We start from the raw sequence: 18,630 nt of genomic DNA on the forward strand, positions 1-18,630 counted from the left end.
GTTCCTCCACCACAAACTCGCTCATCCATGTCTTTATGGACCTTGCTTTGTGCACTGGTGCGCAGTCATGTTGGAACAGGAAGGGGCCATCCCAAAACTGTTCCCACAAAGGTGGGAGCATGAAATTTTCCAAAATGTCTTGGTATGCTTATACCTTAAGAGTTCCCTTCACTGGAATTAAGGGGCCAAGCCCAACCCCTGAAAAACAACTCCACACCATAATCCCCCCTCCACCAAACTATACACTTGGCCCAATGCAGTCAGGCAAGTACCGTTCTCCTGGCAACCGCCAAACCCAGACAGGTCCATCGGACCAGACAGAGAAGCGTGATTGCTCACTCCAGAGAATACATCTCCATTGCTCTAGTGTCCAGTGGCGGCGTGCTTTATCCGTTGCAGCCAACACTTTCCATTGCACTTGGTGATGTAAGGCTTGGATTCAGCTGCTTGGCTATAGAAACCCATTCCACAAAGATCTCTACTCACTATTGTTGTGATATTCTGAGGGCCACAAATGGTTTGGAGGTCTTTATCTATTGACTCTGCAGACAGTTGGTGACTTCTTCGCACTGTGCGCTTCAGCATGTGCTAACCTCTTTCTGTCATTTTACGTGGCCTACCACTTTGTGGCTGAGTTTCTGGTGTTCCCAGATGCCTCCACTTTGTTATAATACCACTAACAGTTGAGCGTGGAATATTTAGTAGCCAGGAAATGTCATGGATGGACTTATTGCACAGGTGGCCACCTATCACGGGACCACGCTTGAAGTCACTGAGCTCCTGAGAGCGACCCATTCTTTCACAAATGTTTATAGAAGCAGTCTGCATGCCAAGGTGCTTGATTTTATACACCTGTGGCCATGGAGGGGATTGGATCACCTGAACCCAATGATTTGGAGGGGTATCGTAATACTCAGTAAATAATCAGACCATCCCATATTAGCCATACTATTTAAATCAATGTATAGGCTGCTGCAATTGGAAACAACTAGCCTTTGTGAACAGGCAAAGATTCCTAAGAAACACGGGGGTGAATTTACTAAAGTCAAATAGACTGTGCACTTATTTTCCCCAGAGTTTAGTTAATGTAAATCTCTGTTGATTTCCATCACCTAATCATGTGGAGGCATGAAATGATTTTTCTTGCACCTGATTGGGCATTCTTTACAAAGTGAAGCTTTACCACATTACATTTACTAAGGAAAATTAGTGCAATTGCACCTGCAAACTGCAGAGTCTATTTGCCTTTAGTAAATCCAACCCATTGCCACTCTGCTTAAAGTAATATTAAAAACTTTTTTTTTTTTTTTTAAATTAAAAAACACGTTATACTTACCTGCTCTGTGCAATGGTTTTGTACAGAGCAGCCCTGATCCTTCTCTTCTCGGATCCCCTCCGACACTCCTGGCTCCTCCCCCCCCAACGAGTGCCCTCATAGCAAACTGCTTGTTATGGGGGCACTCATTAAAAAATTAATATATATATATACTGTATATGACAAGTTTGCATTTAGTAATAAAAGATATATGTATACATGTGTGTGTGTACATGGATACACATACTAAGAGAGAGGAAGGGGGGGAGAGAGAGAGGGAGAGAGAGAGATTTATCTTCAAGGAGTTTACATATAGTATAGTGCTGTGTTCCTTCTATTTCCATTCCTATCACAGTTGGCCACATTTCCAGTACCCTTGCTGATGAGAACTGGGAGTTCCAGGACCAAACCAGTGGGCAGAACCCGCGCAGTCAGCTTGGGGGCGTGTCCGCCTGGCTCCCTTCCCTGTGATTGGCGCACCTTTGTGTGGCTCTCAGTGAGTGAGCGGAGGTTGGTAAGTGTGAGCGGAGCTTTATAACTGCACCGGAGATCGGAGAGAGGCAGCCAGTTGCAGACTTTATTCGGCTCCAGTCCCGTGATCCTCTTCTACATCTGCTCCTCAGTCGGCTCCTCGCCTAAGCAAACCTTGTCCTCCCCCGCGGATGTCACCTCCCACCACTCCTTCACCATTATGAGAAAACTGTCCGGTGTGTCGCTTCTCCTGAGCTGTGTTTTCCTTCTTCTGGAGTGTGGGGAAGCCGCTGTCATTAAAGGGGTGAGTGCAGAGCTGTGTGACTTACTAAATCTTCAGGGTGATATACAGTTGCTTCATACTGCAGGACTTTCTGTGTTTGCTCTCTGCTTTGTCTGCAGCCTGTCACTTGTTAGTATTTTGCTTTTCTCTGAACTCTTCTTACATCTTGAGGGTGGCTCCGCTGCCTTCAGGGTCTCATGGAGCCACCTTTACCTACTGCTGTGCATGTTCTTTGGCATTATGATACTAGGAATGATGGGCTGTCATATGACCTTAAAGTTTTTCTAAAGTACTTTTTTTAGCTAAAATAATAAACATTATACTTACCTGCTCTGTTCAGTGGTATTGTAGAGTCCCCCTTATCACCTCTTCTGGGGACCCCAGCTGCTGCCCCTATTCTGAGTGTGCCTCCATAGCGAGCCGTGTGCCCCCATAGACAGCCGTGTGCTAAAGGGGCGTGCATGTGGGCTTACTTCCAAGCTAGGCTGTGTGCGTCCATAGACACATACACAGCGTGGTTTGGCCCTGCTCCTGCTCACAGACTTTGATTGATAGCAGCAGGAGCCAATGGCTCTGGCTGCTGCCTCTGTGTCCTATGAGAGTGGGGAGAGAGCCTCTGCAGATGAACACAGCGCTGGACTATTTGGAGGGCATACTACTACTGGGATATTTTTTTGCTGGGAATGCCTTCAGGTAAAAAATGGTTTTCCTTTAGAACCATTTTAATGTAATGCAACTAAAGTGCACTTACATGAACATGGTAAAAATCAGGGCTCCAGCCACATGCCTTTGGATGTCATCTGCATGGGTGTACAGAGTAAATAGAGTAAATAGAGGTGTGCTAAGATGATTTACTCTGTACACCCATGCAGATGACATCCAAAGGCATGTGGCTGGAGCCCTGATTTTTACCATGTTCATGTAAGTGCGCGTTCTATCTACATTTTACTTGGCAATAAACATATTACACAATGGAAGCTTGTGTTTTATGTTCCATGTGAGTGGTTAGCGCAGCATGTGATCCTGCTTGGAGAAGGAGCCAGTGTTGGAGTTCTGATCCCTAGAGGGAGATCTATATACAGTGGGAGCTGTCGTTTGGAGTTATACTGACCTGGAGGATCTGTGAGAGGGATCCTATTAAAACGCTTTGACTCGCAAGGGTCGAGTCTATAAGGTGAGAGGCTAATTCAGCCGGTGGTCGGATGATCCTCTGTGCAGCTATCAATCCACTTTTACACAGGGATATCAGCATGAGGTGTTTTGTTCACCTGAGTGTGATCATTTTAAGTCGGACTTTAAACGCATGAAAATAGACTTTTGTGTGTGTGCTATTGCACGGATTGGAGTTCACATTTGCACATGATTTTGTTTTGTTTTATTCACTATATGGGGTTTGTTTAGGTATATATATATATATATATATATATATATATATATATATATATATATGTGTTAGTGCACTATTCTTTTATTTATATAGATGTATGTCTGTACACTTGTAGAAACACGCATTGTTTAATAATTTAACAGTCAAAAGGACCTGTTTTTCACCATCACTGTAGGAGGTTTTTGTTGTTTGTGTTTTATTAAGTATAAGCACGAGTTTATTTGTAGGAGACACATTTATTCACTTATAGTTGAGGGGGTTTATTTGCTCATTAGTGTATTTAAATTTAAGCGAGTAGCGCTACATTTCTCACAAATTAAAAGGAGTGTGCATGCGCTGTTTTATCAATGGAAAAGAGGGACTGTATGTAGAGTGGACAGTAGTGTGCATGCGCTGTTTTATCAATGGGGATGGGGAAGAGGGGCTGATATGTAGAGTGGACAGGAGTGTGCATGCGCTGTTTTATCAATGGAGAAGAGGGACTGTATGTAGAGTGGACAGGACTGTGCATGCGCTGTTTTATCAATGGAGAAGAGGGACTGTATGTAGAGTGGACAGGACTGTGCATGCGCTGTTTTATCAATGGAGAAGAGGGACTGTATGTAGAGTGGACAGGAGTGTGCATGCGCTGTGTTATCAATGGAGAAGAGGGACTGTATGTAGAGTGGACAGGACTGTGCATGCGCTGTTTTATCGATGGTGAAGAGGGACTGTATGTAGAGTGGACAGGACTGTGCATGCGCTGTTTTATCGATGGTGAAGAGGGACTGTATGTAGAGTGGACAGGAGTGTGCATGCGCTGTTTTATCAATGGAGAAGAGGGACTGTATGTAGATTGGACAGGAGTGTGCATGCGCTGTTTTATCAATGGAGAAGAGGGACTGTATGTAGAGTGGACAGGAGTGTGCATGAGCTGTTTTATCAATGGAGAAGAGGGACTGTATGTAAAGTGGACTGGAGTGTGCATGCGCTGTTTTATCAATGGTGAAGGGGGACTGTATGTAGAGTGGACAGGTGTGTACATGCGCTGTTTTATCAATGGGGAAGAGGGACTGTGCATAGGGCTGGCAGGGACTGCATGCACCATTAGATCAGTGGGGAAGAAGGACTGTATGAAATGCTGAAGGGACATGATGGGGGTGCACATGTGCTGTGCTATTGGTCATCCTGACCAACCAATTACTGCTGATGCAAGTTGTCAAGGGAACTCTACAGCGCACACTCTGAAAGTTTAAGATAGCCGCATATGGAGCAATTGACAAAATAGAGCACAGGGATATGTTCCCCAAAAAGCTTACCTGTAGGTATACGTTTCCAAGCAGTGTTTACTACCGCTTTAAGGATTAGTAGGCTACCGCTACAAGAATGCACAGGAATAAGACCACAAACAGCTTGGGGATAATTAATTAAATGTATTAAAGTAGAACTATAGGTAAAGCTTTTTTTTTTAATTTTGGATAAAGTAACCAACTTTTGTTTTTTTTTTTGCCATCTGTGTCACAGTGGAGAGATTTCCCTTCACTTCCTGTCCCATAGCCAAAACTGGAAGTGAGAAGAGATCCATGCAAATTTAGCGAATTCACTGGGAATCCCCGGGTCACCAGAACTAGTGTCCCAGTTGGAAGATTTCCCCTTTTTTTCTGTTCTCGGGACAACCCAAAATGTGGGATTTTTTTTTTTTGCTTGAAGTTTTATTAAAATACAGTAAAAAAGCATGGGGGATTGCAAAATACACAATATAGACAATAGTAAGATTGCCAATAGGATTTTTTTTTACTCTCACTTTTGATGATAATGATAAACAGGACAAATAGAGAGGGTGAATCTCCCTAATGAGAGCACAGACAGCAATTACATGTAATTACACAGACGTAAGGTCGCTATGAAGGGTGAAATGGTTAATTACCCACCAGCTGGTGGGTCAGTAAGACTAAGTTAAACTACAACTGGGTAACTAGAGACTCTAAAAATCCTTAACCAGGTCAGAATCAAAAGAGTCCTGGTGTACACCTTTTGCATTCATCCCCATTAGCAGGCAGATGGATGCATTCCTAACATGGGGAAGTGGTAGAAAGTACCTGGCACCTAGTAATTGACATTGGCCAGCGTTCTGTGGGGCCCTTCTTTTGGTGGTGCACTGTCCCTTTAGGAATGTGGTTGGATGATAGGTAATAGGTCGCTAAGTAGGAACATTCTCTGTTTGGAATAACAGTGGTTGACAGTCATTTAGAATATGTAGTTCACCTCACCACTTCCTGGCAGGTGGCTAGTCTGGTCCCAATGGCTTGGCAATCAGCAGTCCCCAACGATCAGATCTTGGTCCCTCACACAAATCGCGTTTGCTCAGCTCCAATCCTGAAGACACAGTGGCTCTCTTTCTTTCTCTCAAACTCCTTCATGTTAAGGCCTTGACACCTGCTTGCAATTGATTAGGAGGAATCAGCCAACACAGATTGAATGTGCACAATAGTGTTCATTGTGGCATCTCAGGAGGCTTTTGACTTTTTTAAAAATCATATGTTTACGGTAGAGATGAGCAAATCGAACATGGTGAAGTGGAATTCGTTTCGAATATTGGGAAATATTCGATTCGCGCCGAATCCGAAAATTAGCCAACTTCGGATGCACGAATCGAATTTTCCCAAAAATGGCGGCGACATGTGTGGCGACGGAGCGGGGATCTCTGGGAAGGCGCGCAGACAAGGCGCGCTGACCCATAATGCATTCATTCATGACATGTGATCGCATTAGCCAATCAGCTGCCAGCCAGCCAGCACTGTGTAATGGTGGAGCTATAAATTGCGGCCATCTTACAATTCTCCATTAGCCTCCAGTCATTCAAGAGAGACAGACCTGTCTGTATTAGGGACAGAGTTAGGGCCAGAGAGACTTTAGGGCCACAGAATTGTTACTTAGGGACACAGAATCGTTACTTAGGGACACAGAATCGTTACTCAGGGACACAGAATTGTTACTCAGGGACACAGAATTGTTACTCAGGGACAGACACAGAATTGTTACTGAGGGACACAGAATTGTTACTGAGGGACACAGAATTGTTACTGAGGGACACAGAATTGTTACTCAGGGACACAGAATTGTTACTCAGGGACACAGAATTGTTACTCAGGGACAGACACAGAATTGTTACTGAGGGACACAGAATTATTACTCAGGGACACAGAATTGTTACTCAGGGACACAGAATTGTTACTCAGGGACAGACACAGAATTGTTACTGAGGGACACAGAATTGTTACTGAGGGACACAGAATTGTTACTCAGGGACACAGAATTGTTACTGAGGGACACAGAATTGTTACTGAGGGACACAGAATTGTTACTGAGGGACACAGAATTGTTACTCAGGGACACAGAATTGTTACTGAGGGACACAGAATTATTACTCAGGGACACAGAATTGTTACTCAGGGACAGACACAGAATTGTTACTCAGGGACACAGAATTGTTACTCAGGGACACAGAATTGTTACTGAGGGACACAGAATCGTTACTCAGGGACACAGAATCGTTACTCAGGGACACAGAATTGTTACTCATGGACACAGAATTGTTACTCAGGGACACAGAATCGTTACTGAGGGACACAGAATTGTTACTGAGGGACACAGAATTGTTACTGAGGGACACAGAATCGTTACTCAGGGACACAGAATCATTACTCAGGGACACAGAATTGTTACTCAGGGACACAGAATTGTTACTCAGGGACAGACACAGAATTGTTCCTCAGGGACACAGAATTGTTACTCAGGGACACAGAATTGTTACTCAGGGACAGACACAGAATTGTTACTCAGGGACACAGAATTGTTACTCAGGGACACAGAATTGTTACTCGGGGACACACACAGAATTGTTACTGAGGGACACAGAATTGTTACTGAGGGACACAGAATCGTTACTGGGGGACACAGAATTGTTACTCAGGGACACAGAATTGTTACTCAGGGACACAGAATCGTTGAATTAAAGAGTATGTCAGACAACACGCAGAGGAGTGGCAGAGGAGGCAATGTTTCAGGAGCGAGCAGACGTGGCAGCAGAGGAAGGGGTCGAGGCAGCACTAGTCGCAGCCAGAGGCCAGTGCTCCCGGTGTCATCCAGCGGTCGTGTCTCCACCGACAACCCTGCCGTCATCGATTGGTTGGCTCGGTCGTCTTCCTCTTCCCAGGTCACCTCTGACACCTACAGCCAATGGTCGGTGGGTACGTCAGACACAACCGTTAGTTGGCATGGCCCGGGAGCAAGCCCACTGAAATCACGTGTCCTTTACCTGCCCCTGTCCTTTGGTGTTCCCTCACCAAGAGAAGTATCGCATGCTGTGGGCTCAGCCCCACTGTACAGTGAGGAAGAGCTAACAGAGGGCGGTCAGGAACAAGGGGAGACATCCGCCTCTTCAGCAGCCAGGCGAAGAAGTACTGGCGAGGAGAGTGGCTCGGTAGCCGGTCTAGAGACAGGTCTGTCTCCTGACCCACACGCAGCCGAGGGGGCTAGTAGTGAGGCGGAGACCCTAATTGATGATGATGAGGCTGATCGCACTTGGCAGCCTCGTCGTCATCTGCCAGGCCCATAATCTGCCATGGGCCCCCGTACCGACTCCTCATGCTGCTGCCAGGCCCGTAATCTGTCATGGGCCCCTGTACCGCCTCCTCATGCTGCTGCCAGGTCCAGAGTGTGTCATGGGTCCTTGTACGGCCTCCCATTGCTGCTGTCTCCATCGCCACACTCTGCCATGTGCCACTTTCAGGTCTCCTCACACTGCTGGTGGGTTCCATTTTGTCATAGGGTGTTGGCAGATTACGGGCCTCCCATTGCTGCTGCCAGGCCCGTAATCTGCCATGGGCCCCCGTACCGCCTCCTCATGCTGCTGCCAGGTCCAGAGTGTCTCATGGGTCCCTGTACGGCCTCCCATTGCTGCTGTCTCCATCGCCACACTCTGCCATGTGCCACTTTCAGGTCTCCTCACACTGCTGGTGGGTTCCATTTTGTCATAGGGTGCTGGCAGATTACGGGCCTCCCATTGCTGCTGCCAGGCCCGTAATCTGCCATGGGCCCCCGTACCGCCTCCTCATGCTGCTGCCAGGTCCAGAGTGTCTCATGGGTCCCTGTACGGCCTCCCATTGCTGCTGTCTCCATCGCCACACTCTGCCATGTGCCACTTTCAGGTCTCCTCACACTGCTGGTGGGTTCCATTTTGTCATAGGGTGCTGGCAGATTACGGGCCTCCCATTGCTGCTGCCAGGCCTGTAATCTGCCATGGGCCCCCGTACCGCCTCCTCATGCTGCTGCCAGGTCCAGAGTGTCTCATGGGTCCCTGTACGGCCTCCCATTGCTGCTGTCTCCATCGCCACACTCTGCCATGTGCCACTTTCAGGTCTCCTCACACTGCTGGTGGGTTCCATTTTGTCATAGGGTGCTGGCAGATTACGGGCCTCCCATTGCTGCTGCCAGGCCCGTAATCTGCCATGGGCCCCCGTACCGCCTCCTCATGCTGCTGCCAGGTCCAGAGTGTCTCATGGGTCCCTGTACGGCCTCCCATTGCTGCTGTCTCCATCGCCACACTCTGCCACGTGCCACTTTCAGGTCTCCTCACACTGCTGGTGGGTTCCATTTTGTCATAGGGTGCTGGCAGATTACGGGCCTCCCATTGCTGCTGCCAGGCCCGTAATCTGCCATGGGCCCCCGTACCGCCTCCTCATGCTGCTGCCAGGTCCAGAGTGTCTCATGGGTCCCTGTACGGCCTCCCATTGCTGCTGTCTCCATCGCCACACTCTGCCATGTGCCACTTTCAGGTCTCCTCACGCTGATGGTGGGTTCCATTTTGTCATAGGGTGCTGGCAGATTACGGGCCTCCCATTGCTGCTGCCAGGCCCGTAATCTGCCATGGGCCCCCGTACCGCCTCCTCATGCTGCTGCCAGGTCCAGAGTGTCTCATGGGTCCCTGTACGGCCTCCCATTGCTGCTGTCTCCATCGCCACACTCTGCCATGTGCCACTTTCAGGTCTCCTCACACTGATGGTGGGTTCCATTTTGTCATAGGGTGCTGGCAGATTACGGGCCTCCCATTGCTGCTGCCAGGCCCGTAATCTGCCATGGGCCCCCGTACCGACTCCTCATGCTGCTGCCAGGCCCGTAATCTGTCATGGGCCCCTGTACCGCCTCCTCATGCTGCTGCCAAGTCCAGAGTGTCTCATGGGTCCCTGTACGGCCTCCCATTGCTGCTGTCTCCATCGCCACACTCTGCCATGTGCCACTTTCAGGTCTCCTCACACTGCTGGTGGGTTCCATTTTGTCATAGGGTGCTGGCAGATTACGGGCCTCCCATTGCTGCTGCCAGGCCCGTAATCTGCCATGGGCCCCCGTACCGCCTCCTCATGCTGCTGCCAGGTCCAGAGTGTCTCATGGGTCCCTGTACGGCCTCCCATTGCTGCTGTCTCCATCGCCACACTCTGCCACGTGCCACTTTCAGGTCTCCTCACACTGCTGGTGGGTTCCATTTTGTCATAGGGTGCTGGCAGATTACGGGCCTCCCATTGCTGCTGCCAGGCCCGTAATCTGCCATGGGCCCCCGTACCGCCTCCTCATGCTGCTGCCAGGTCCAGAGTGTCTCATGGGTCCCTGTACGGCCTCCCATTGCTGCTGTCTCCATCGCCACACTCTGCCACGTGCCACTTTCAGGTCTCCTCACACTGCTGGTGGGTTCCATTTTGTCATAGGGTGCTGGCAGATTACGGGCCTCCCATTGCTGCTGCCAGGCCCGTAATCTGCCATGGGCCCCCGTACCGCCTCCTCATGCTGCTGCCAGGTCCAGAGTGTCTCATGGGTCCCTGTACGGCCTCCCATTGCTGCTGTCTCCATCGCCACACTCTGCCATGTGCCACTTTCAGGTCTCCTCACACTGATGGTGGGTTCCATTTTGTCATAGGGTGCTGGCAGATTACGGGCCTCCCATTGCTGCTGCCAGGCCTGTAATCTGCCATGGGCCCCCGTACCGCCTCCTCATGCTGCTGCCAGGTCCAGAGTGTCTCATGGGTCCCTGTACGGCCTCCCATTGCTGCTGTCTCCATCGCCACACTCTGCCATGTGCCACTTTCAGGTCTCCTCACACTGCTGGTGGGTTCCATTTTGTCATAGGGTGCTGGCAGATTACGGGCCTCCCATTGCTGCTGCCAGGCCCGTAATCTGCCATGGGCCCCCGTACCGCCTCCTCATGCTGCTGCCAGGTCCAGAGTGTCTCATGGGTCCCTGTACGGCCTCCCATTGCTGCTATCTCCATCGCCACACTCTGCCACGTGCCACTTTCAGGTCTCCTCACACTGCTGGTGGGTTCCATTTTGTCATAGGGTGCTGGCAGATTACGGGCCTCCCATTGCTGCTGCCAGGCCCGTAATCTGCCATGGGCCCCCGTACCGCCTCCTCATGCTGCTGCCAGGTCCAGAGTGTCTCATGGGTCCCTGTACGGCCTCCCATTGCTGCTGTCTCCATCGCCACACTCTGCCATGTGCCACTTTCAGGTCTCCTCACACTGATGGTGGGTTCCATTTTGTCATAGGGTGCTGGCAGATTACGGGCCTCCCATTGCTGCTGCCAGGCCCGTAATCTGCCATGGGCCCCCGTACCGCCTCCTCATGCTGCTGCCAGGTCCAGAGTGTCTCATGGGTCCCTGTACGGCCTCCCATTGCTGCTGTCTCCATCGCCACACTCTGCCATGTGCCACTTTCAGGTCTCCTCACACTGATGGTGGGTTCCATTTTGTCATAGGGTGCTGGCAGATTACGGGCCTCCCATTGCTGCTGCCAGGCCCGTAATCTGCCATGGGCCCCCGTACCGACTCCTCATGCTGCTGCCAGGCCCGTAATCTGTCATGGGCCCCTGTACCGCCTCCTCATGCTGCTGCCAAGTCCAGAGTGTCTCATGGGTCCCTGTACGGCCTCCCATTGCTGCTGTCTCCATCGCCACACTCTGCCATGTGCCACTTTCAGGTCTCCTCACACTGCTGGTGGGTTCCATTTTGTCATAGGGTGCTGGCAGATTACGGGCCTCCCATTGCTGCTGCCAGGCCCGTAATCTGCCATGGGCCCCCGTACCGCCTCCTCATGCTGCTGCCAGGTCCAGAGTGTCTCATGGGTCCCTGTACGGCCTCCCATTGCTGCTGTCTCCATCGCCACACTCTGCCATGTGCCACTTTCAGGTCTCCTCACACTGATGGTGGGTTCCATTTTGTCATAGGGTGCTGGCAGATTACGGGCCTCCCATTGCTGCTGCCAGGCCCGTAATCTGCCATGGGCCCCCGTACCGACTCCTCATGCTGCTGCCAGGCCCGTAATCTGTCATGGGCCCCTGTACCGCCTCCTCATGCTGCTGCCAAGTCCAGAGTGTCTCATGGGTCCCTGTACGGCCTCCCATTGCTGCTGTCTCCATCGCCACACTCTGCCATGTGCCACTTTCAGGTCTCCTCACACTGCTGGTGGGTTCCATTTTGTCATAGGGTGCTGGCAGATTACGGGCCTCCCATTGCTGCTGCCAGGCCCGTAATCTGCCATGGGCCCCCGTACCACCTCCTCATGCTGCTGCCAGGTCCAGAGTGTCTCATGGGTCCCTGTACGGCCTCCCATTGCTGCTGTCTCCATCGCCACACTCTGCCATGTGCCACTTTCAGGTCTCCTCACACTGCTGGTGGGTTCCATTTTGTCATAGGGTGCTGTATGGCCTCCCATTGCTGCTGCCTCCACCGCCACACTGTGGCTCCACACTCTGGTTTTGGCCCCGTGACTGCCCAAATGAGTGAAGTGTGCGGTGATTCTAAGATCGACGGCACTCATCTGCATGTCATACTGACTGACAGTATTATTTCTCTTCCCCAGCAGACTCCAAGGGCATTTAAATTAAAGGTACAGTGTTCTGCACTAATATAAAGGTTCTCTGAAGCCTAGAAACACCCTTTTTATAAGTTAAATTCGCAGCGAATATATTCGACTCAAATCGAATTTATTCCGCGAATTCGCCGAATCAGCCGAATCGAATTTTTGAATACTTCGCTTATCTCTAGTTTACGGTATTGCAATGACTTTTTCTAATGGCATGCCATAGAATTTGTTGCTTCTATTATGCCTTTTAAGAATATTACACATTTTTGCTGTATGAAATTGAAGTTTGTACATTTTTTTTTATTGAGAGGCTTGTAAATGGGACGCTCAGTGTGGGGAAGGGATGTGTTGCACAGAGAACCTTTGGATGCAAGCCCTTCGTATATGTACTCCACTCAGAAGAGAAGGTGAAGAATGTCATCCGTTAAGTTATAAAGTAAGCCCTTGCTGTTAATAACTCCAAATTTATATTTTGATGTTTCCTGCACAAAACAGAATGTTGGAATGGTACCAAAGGCATATATTTTTTCATATTCATCTTTTTTTGCATTCATGGTAAACTGAATATTTTGATCAGCTTATTAAAGCCACACCAATCGATTAGGTTGATCAAAGTGTTATTAAATCCTAATTTTTATTAGTTGTTACAGCAGCTGACATTAGCACTTACTTTGTCTGCTGCTTCATCTTCTTCTAAATATTTCACGACTTCTTAACTGAGCTGATCCAAAGATCACCAACGCAGGTTACCTGTTTTAGGGTGGCTTCATTGCCTTGCAGGGTCCTATGGAGCCATCCTTGCCGTTTGTGTGTCAACACAAACACACAACCTCAAACACACAAGCCATATCCCTGCTCCCCTGCTCTGACCTTCAAGTTAATTGATTAACAGTAGTTGGAGACTCCACTGTCCCTTGAGACTGGACCCATGTTAACTTAGTCAATAGGTAGTTCAGGAAAGCAGCACTGAAAGAGTAGGTCAGAGTAGCTTCGTAATGCATAAACTGTGAGTGCTTGGGAACAAATAAACTCTTTATTGTGGAATGTCCATTGGGTTTATCAGAATATCTTAATGTTAAAATCTGTGAGACTTAATATTAAGTTTCGGCTAACCTGTCTTTGACACATTTGTTCATTTTTAAGTATGGCCAAAATTTCTAGATCCAGGAAAGGGGCAACATTTGGATAGCCACAGGTTTTGGAGGCAGCTATGACGATTAATGAAGACATAAACAAGTCTCAAAAGCTTTATATGACTGCAAGCATGCTTGAATTTTTCGGTATCCATAAATATAGCCAACGCATTTCAGGAACCTCTCACTTCTTCAGGGCCATAAAACCAAACCTGTATTACAGATGTAGTATGGCTTGGTAACAAGGGTGGGTTGCCCTGGATGAAGCAGAGTTGCAAACTTGTGGTTTATTTTCATGGATGAGTTCTGAAACCTCAAGGTTCCCCCATGAGTTGAGCTGCCATAGCAAGCCCAAAAATCAATTCACCCAAAAATCAATACCTTATTACTGGTCTGGTAGCAGGGTCATCTTATCACACTTCTCAGGGGCCCTCCGTGCATTGGGGCACCTGCACTCCCCCCAACAGGGGGAATTGCATGTGGACACTGAACAGAGCAGGGGATTAATATGTGGGTGGGAGAAATAAGTGGAACCAGTCCTCTGTGTGTCTCTCACTGCAGCAGCTGAAACCTGGCAGCTCTTCCCCCCTTCCGGCTTTCAGCTGCTGCAGGGTGAGCCATAAAAGATTGGTTCCAGTAATTTCCCCCACTCACTGCACTGATCACCCACTCTGTCCACTATCGGATTCCCTCCTTGCCCAGAACCCACTATGTGTTTCCGGCTTCTCTCCTCTCCCACCAGCAGCTGGATGAAGAGCGAGGGAAGGGTCTGGTAAATATGTCCCCTTCGGTTTCTAAATGAACACAGTGAGTGATCGGTACCAGTCACTCTCTGTGTTCATTCATAACTGAAGCACAGTTAACTGTGTTTACTATGCTTCAGTTTATGAATGAACAGGAGCCTCTGTCTCCTGTTCACTCATCTGCAGTGCAGTTGAGGCTGTAGAAAGGAACTTAGGAATGTGTTTCCTCAGTCCCTTTCTCTGGCTCAAAAGTGAGACTTTAGGGATGTTTAGACCTCTGATATCTTAGAAAAAAAAACAACAGCATTGTAAAAAAAATGTTAAAACTTTTTTTAAAAAGTGAAAAAAATAAATGCATAAATTTAACAGATGTAAAAAATCAAACTAAAATTCCTTATCCGAATAAAAAGCCACGCCCAACATGTAACATAATTTAGCCACACCCATTGTTTGCCACACCATCTGTTTACCACACCATCTCCCTGGAAGGGACCACAGTGCATTACTTTGCCCAGGGTCCCATGATGCTATTAAGATGGCACTGTAAGACTCAACTGAATGATGAGCAAACTCATGCCCACTATAGGTATCTTAAAACAAACTTACCCCCGGTTACTAAAAAAAAACCAAGGTAACCCTTTACTTGACAAGCCGACCTCCTGTGAGGTTTCTGTATCCCTATGCTCCTCTTCTGCAGAACCCAGATTTAAAATTAAGCATACCTGTTAAATGGCGACAAACTACTGTACATAAAATTGTTCATAAGTGACATTTTAAAAGTCTTTACAGGTAACTAGTTTAGAGTTAAAGTGTTACTAAACCCTGGACCCTGCATTTACTATATCTGGTCTCCCACAATACACAGAACATGGAAATGTAATAATTCTAGTAAATATAAACTGCTAAATACCCTTTCTCATCTCAGAACAGTCTTGTGACTTCTATCAGTGTCCATCAGAGAACCAGTTAAAAGCTTGTAGGAGGAGTTTTCATTCTCCACTGATTGTCCTATGTGCATAACAACTGACACTTTGTCTGGACAGCACTGATTGGCCCTGCGCTGATCACATGCACTCTCCCAAGAAAATAAACACTCTAGCACTACACACCAAACTGAGCATGTGCAGCTTGCCCCCAAGGCTCTGTTCTATCAGCAGATGGATTGGGGACAGTAGAAGAAGGGGAGGATCAGAGAAGACAAGATGAAACATCCTTTGACACAATGCAGAGGATTAACCCCTTAGGTTCCACAGTTAGTATAACAAGCATGTTTTACTGCATATACAGACTGATTTTACTGTTGTTGATTTTAGTAGTACTTTAAATGTGAATTCTGGCCCTACTATTATTGCTCTCACTGCAACATTCATGGCAATACCTCAAATGTGTGGTACAATCACCAATTACATATGCATGTTGGACCTAAATGCACATTTGCATTTGCGTGCGAGCATAAGGGGATGAGAGTACTTTAAAAAAACATTTTTAATTATTTTTTCTTACACTTTTTTTTTTGTAAATGTAACTTTATTGCTATCACGAAGGGTGAACACCACCCCTTGTGATAGCTTTGGCAGTGACAGGTCCTCTTTATGGAGAGATCAGGGCAGCGGCGGACTGACAATTCATGGGGCCTCCGGGCAATAGGGGATCATGGGGCCCCTGTGTCCTTGCCCAAACTCAAAAAAGCCTATGAAAAAGGTACCAGGGGCATCTCATGGGGCCCCCTACTGACCCCGGGCCCTCGGGCAGTGCCCGAGTTTCCAAATGGTCAGTCCGCCCCTGGATCAGGGGTTTGTCAGACCCCTGATCCCTCCTCTGTCCTCCAAGGAAAGCCAATCAAACAGAGTTCTGTTTGATTGACTGCTTCCCTGTCTGTACAGGCCATGGAAACACAGTACCGAAACCAGAAGTGACGCAATCCTTGTTGCTTATAGCTTTATTTGCACAGAGGAGATTAGGGAAGGGATGTTCCTCCATTTCTTTTGTGCGCAGCCAACCCAATCACTTAAAAGTGGTTGGGTAGCTTTATAGCTATTTGGATCACTTTTACAATAAAGCCGATCGCCTGCTCTAAAAAATGCTACCAGGACAATGGCTGCAGTTACATAACTGCTTCCTATATATGGCTTCCGGGCTGGAAGCGGTTAAAAAAAATCCTTTATAAAATAAAAAAAATCAGTTGCAGGTATAAAGTGCAACCATTCAAGGGTACCTGCATATACCTGCAACAGCCTCCCGATACCTTCCACTAAGGTCTAATCCTGACAGGCGTACTGTCTCATGCACATGGACAAGTAATTGTGATGGGCCTATGGGACTGTGGGAGGCTCAGTAGCAAACTCCAACATACAGTAGTTCAAGCGTATGAGGTATTAGCATGCATCTGGTAAGCTGACAATGTCTAACTCGAATACCTAAATAGCTTTTATATATTTTTAAGGGCCTATAAGGCTATTCTTTGGTATACTGTTTAAAAAAGTTCTTGCTTTCTTTTTGTTATTAAAAGCTGACCATTGTGAAAAAATTTAAATACATTTGAATTTTTTTTTTTTTTACAATTACAGTATTAAACAGATGACACGGTAAGCTGAAGACTTTTTTATATGCAGTGAAGCCTATAGGTCATAACTTATATAATGATCACGTCTGCCATTTTGATCAGAAAGGACACAAGTCGTCAACTGGGATTAAGATGTACCAAACACAAAAGTATCATCTGCTGGCCCTTAAAGTTGGGGTGTTTAAAAATGTATCCCTAGCATAGGCCAGCATGCTAGGGATAATTTATATACAGATTGTGGACAGAAAGGGGTTAAAAAAAAGAAACGTAAACTGCCTATCCTTAACTATTTATTGTACTTTTTTTCTTTAGGAACTGTTTCTTGGCCAAAGATTGCATTTCTCATGTCCTTGCCTATCAAACCTTGCCTGTAAGAAGTTTTCCGATGGCAGATACCAGTGCTTGCCAAGCTAAAAAAGCAAGGATTATTTTTATTAGAAGATTTCAACAAAAGCTATTGGGAAGGATTAATTTATACTCTCAGATTGTATTCTTGAAACTTTTTTTGTAAGCTAAATTCCAAAAATTAGCAAATATGAGCTCTTGTTGCCCTTACTGTAGCTTTCAATCAGAATTTCTGTTCAAATGACCCTAAAATTGAAAAACTACCCAAATGGCACCACACCCATTAGAGAACAAAGATACTAAACACAAAATATTGGGAGTTTTTGTTTGGAGTTTTTGGCCTTTGGATTCCAGCACCAGCTACATGCATGGTATGTGTACATAGAAAACACCTCTGGGTTCCTGAAGAAGTTTAACTGTGAAACACATTAAACTGAACCACACTCACAATATGGTTTGTGTACAGAATGGTTGTGCTATACTAAACTAAGGAAGCCCTAGAACTGTGATAGTTGGTGCACAGAGGCAAAAACATATACAGTACTCTGATGTATAGATGTTAAATGTTGCAGCTGGCTGGTAGTCTACTTTTATGCTCGTTTAATATTTTAATACTTTGTATTGAGGTGATTGTAGCCGTATTAGTGTACTTGGGAAAGAAATACTCAATTGTTTCTGAATACTTTATATGAAATAAATATTTTGAGGAGTTTTTAAACTATATTGTTTAAGCCCGTTGCAGCTCACATCCCAGACTTGGTCCAGGCTGGGGAAACATCATGACCATATGGTTGGGATCCACCCAGAAGCCTGGACTGGCACTTGACTCAGCCTCTCAGTGAGCACCTGAGAGCCTGAGTCAGCTGCTCCCATCCCCTCCACAGCCCAGCACTCCAGTGAGCGTTGGGGGGGCAGAACAGACAGTGGTGACTGACAATCTGCTCAGAGCTGTGGGGAGAACTGAACAATCAGTGATATTTGATTGTTCAGTTCTCAGCCTTAGAGCTGGTGGGAGACAGATCGATGCTGCATCCACCGTGGTAAATATGATTTTTAAAAAAAACAATACTTCTCTTTTCAGGGTAGGTACCTTGAAAATCCCAATATTTTGTGCTTAGTATCATTTTTTTCCATTGTTCACAGGGAACAAGAAAGGGAGAATCTGATTTGTTACTTTAGATAACAAAGTTCTAAAGCTAATTTAACCATAAAGCCTTTTGTCTCCAAAATTTAAAGAATTATCACCAGAAGGTAAAATCTTTGTTGAACCCCTCAAGGAACACAAGGGATACAGTACATAAAGCACATAGTTCTGTTCAGACCCATGCAGTGGTTTGTTAATAAAAAGACATTTCTGTTCTGTTTGCTGGCTGTAGCTCCACCCCAGGCTGTAGCCCAATTTATACACATTTTTATGGAGGAGTTGCAGCCAGTACTCAAGCCACCAACCCCCTCTTCATTCTAACAAATGCTGCCATCTAATCTTCCAGCCCTGTGCG

The 18,630-nt window shown here is 47.0% G+C and overlaps 1 protein-coding gene across 1 annotated transcript in view; it reads left to right on the top strand.

Moving 5' to 3' along the window:
• Positions 1-1,824: 1,824 nt before the first annotated feature.
• LOC149467061 (uncharacterized) overlaps positions 1,825-18,630 on the top strand; it is a 39,499-nt gene continuing 22,693 nt past the window's right edge. The window contains exon 1 of the mRNA XM_089672246.1: positions 1,825-2,090. Within this exon, the coding sequence (XP_089528372.1) occupies positions 2,007-2,090 (84 nt within the window). The 5' untranslated portion in view covers positions 1,825-2,006. The remainder of the gene's footprint in view (positions 2,091-18,630) is intronic.

Source organism: Staurois parvus, unplaced genomic scaffold, assembly GCF_062004578.1.
Source record: "Staurois parvus isolate SC_StPar_1 unplaced genomic scaffold, SC_StPar_1.0 ptg000124l, whole genome shotgun sequence".
NCBI lineage: Eukaryota > Metazoa > Chordata > Amphibia > Anura > Ranidae > Staurois > Staurois parvus.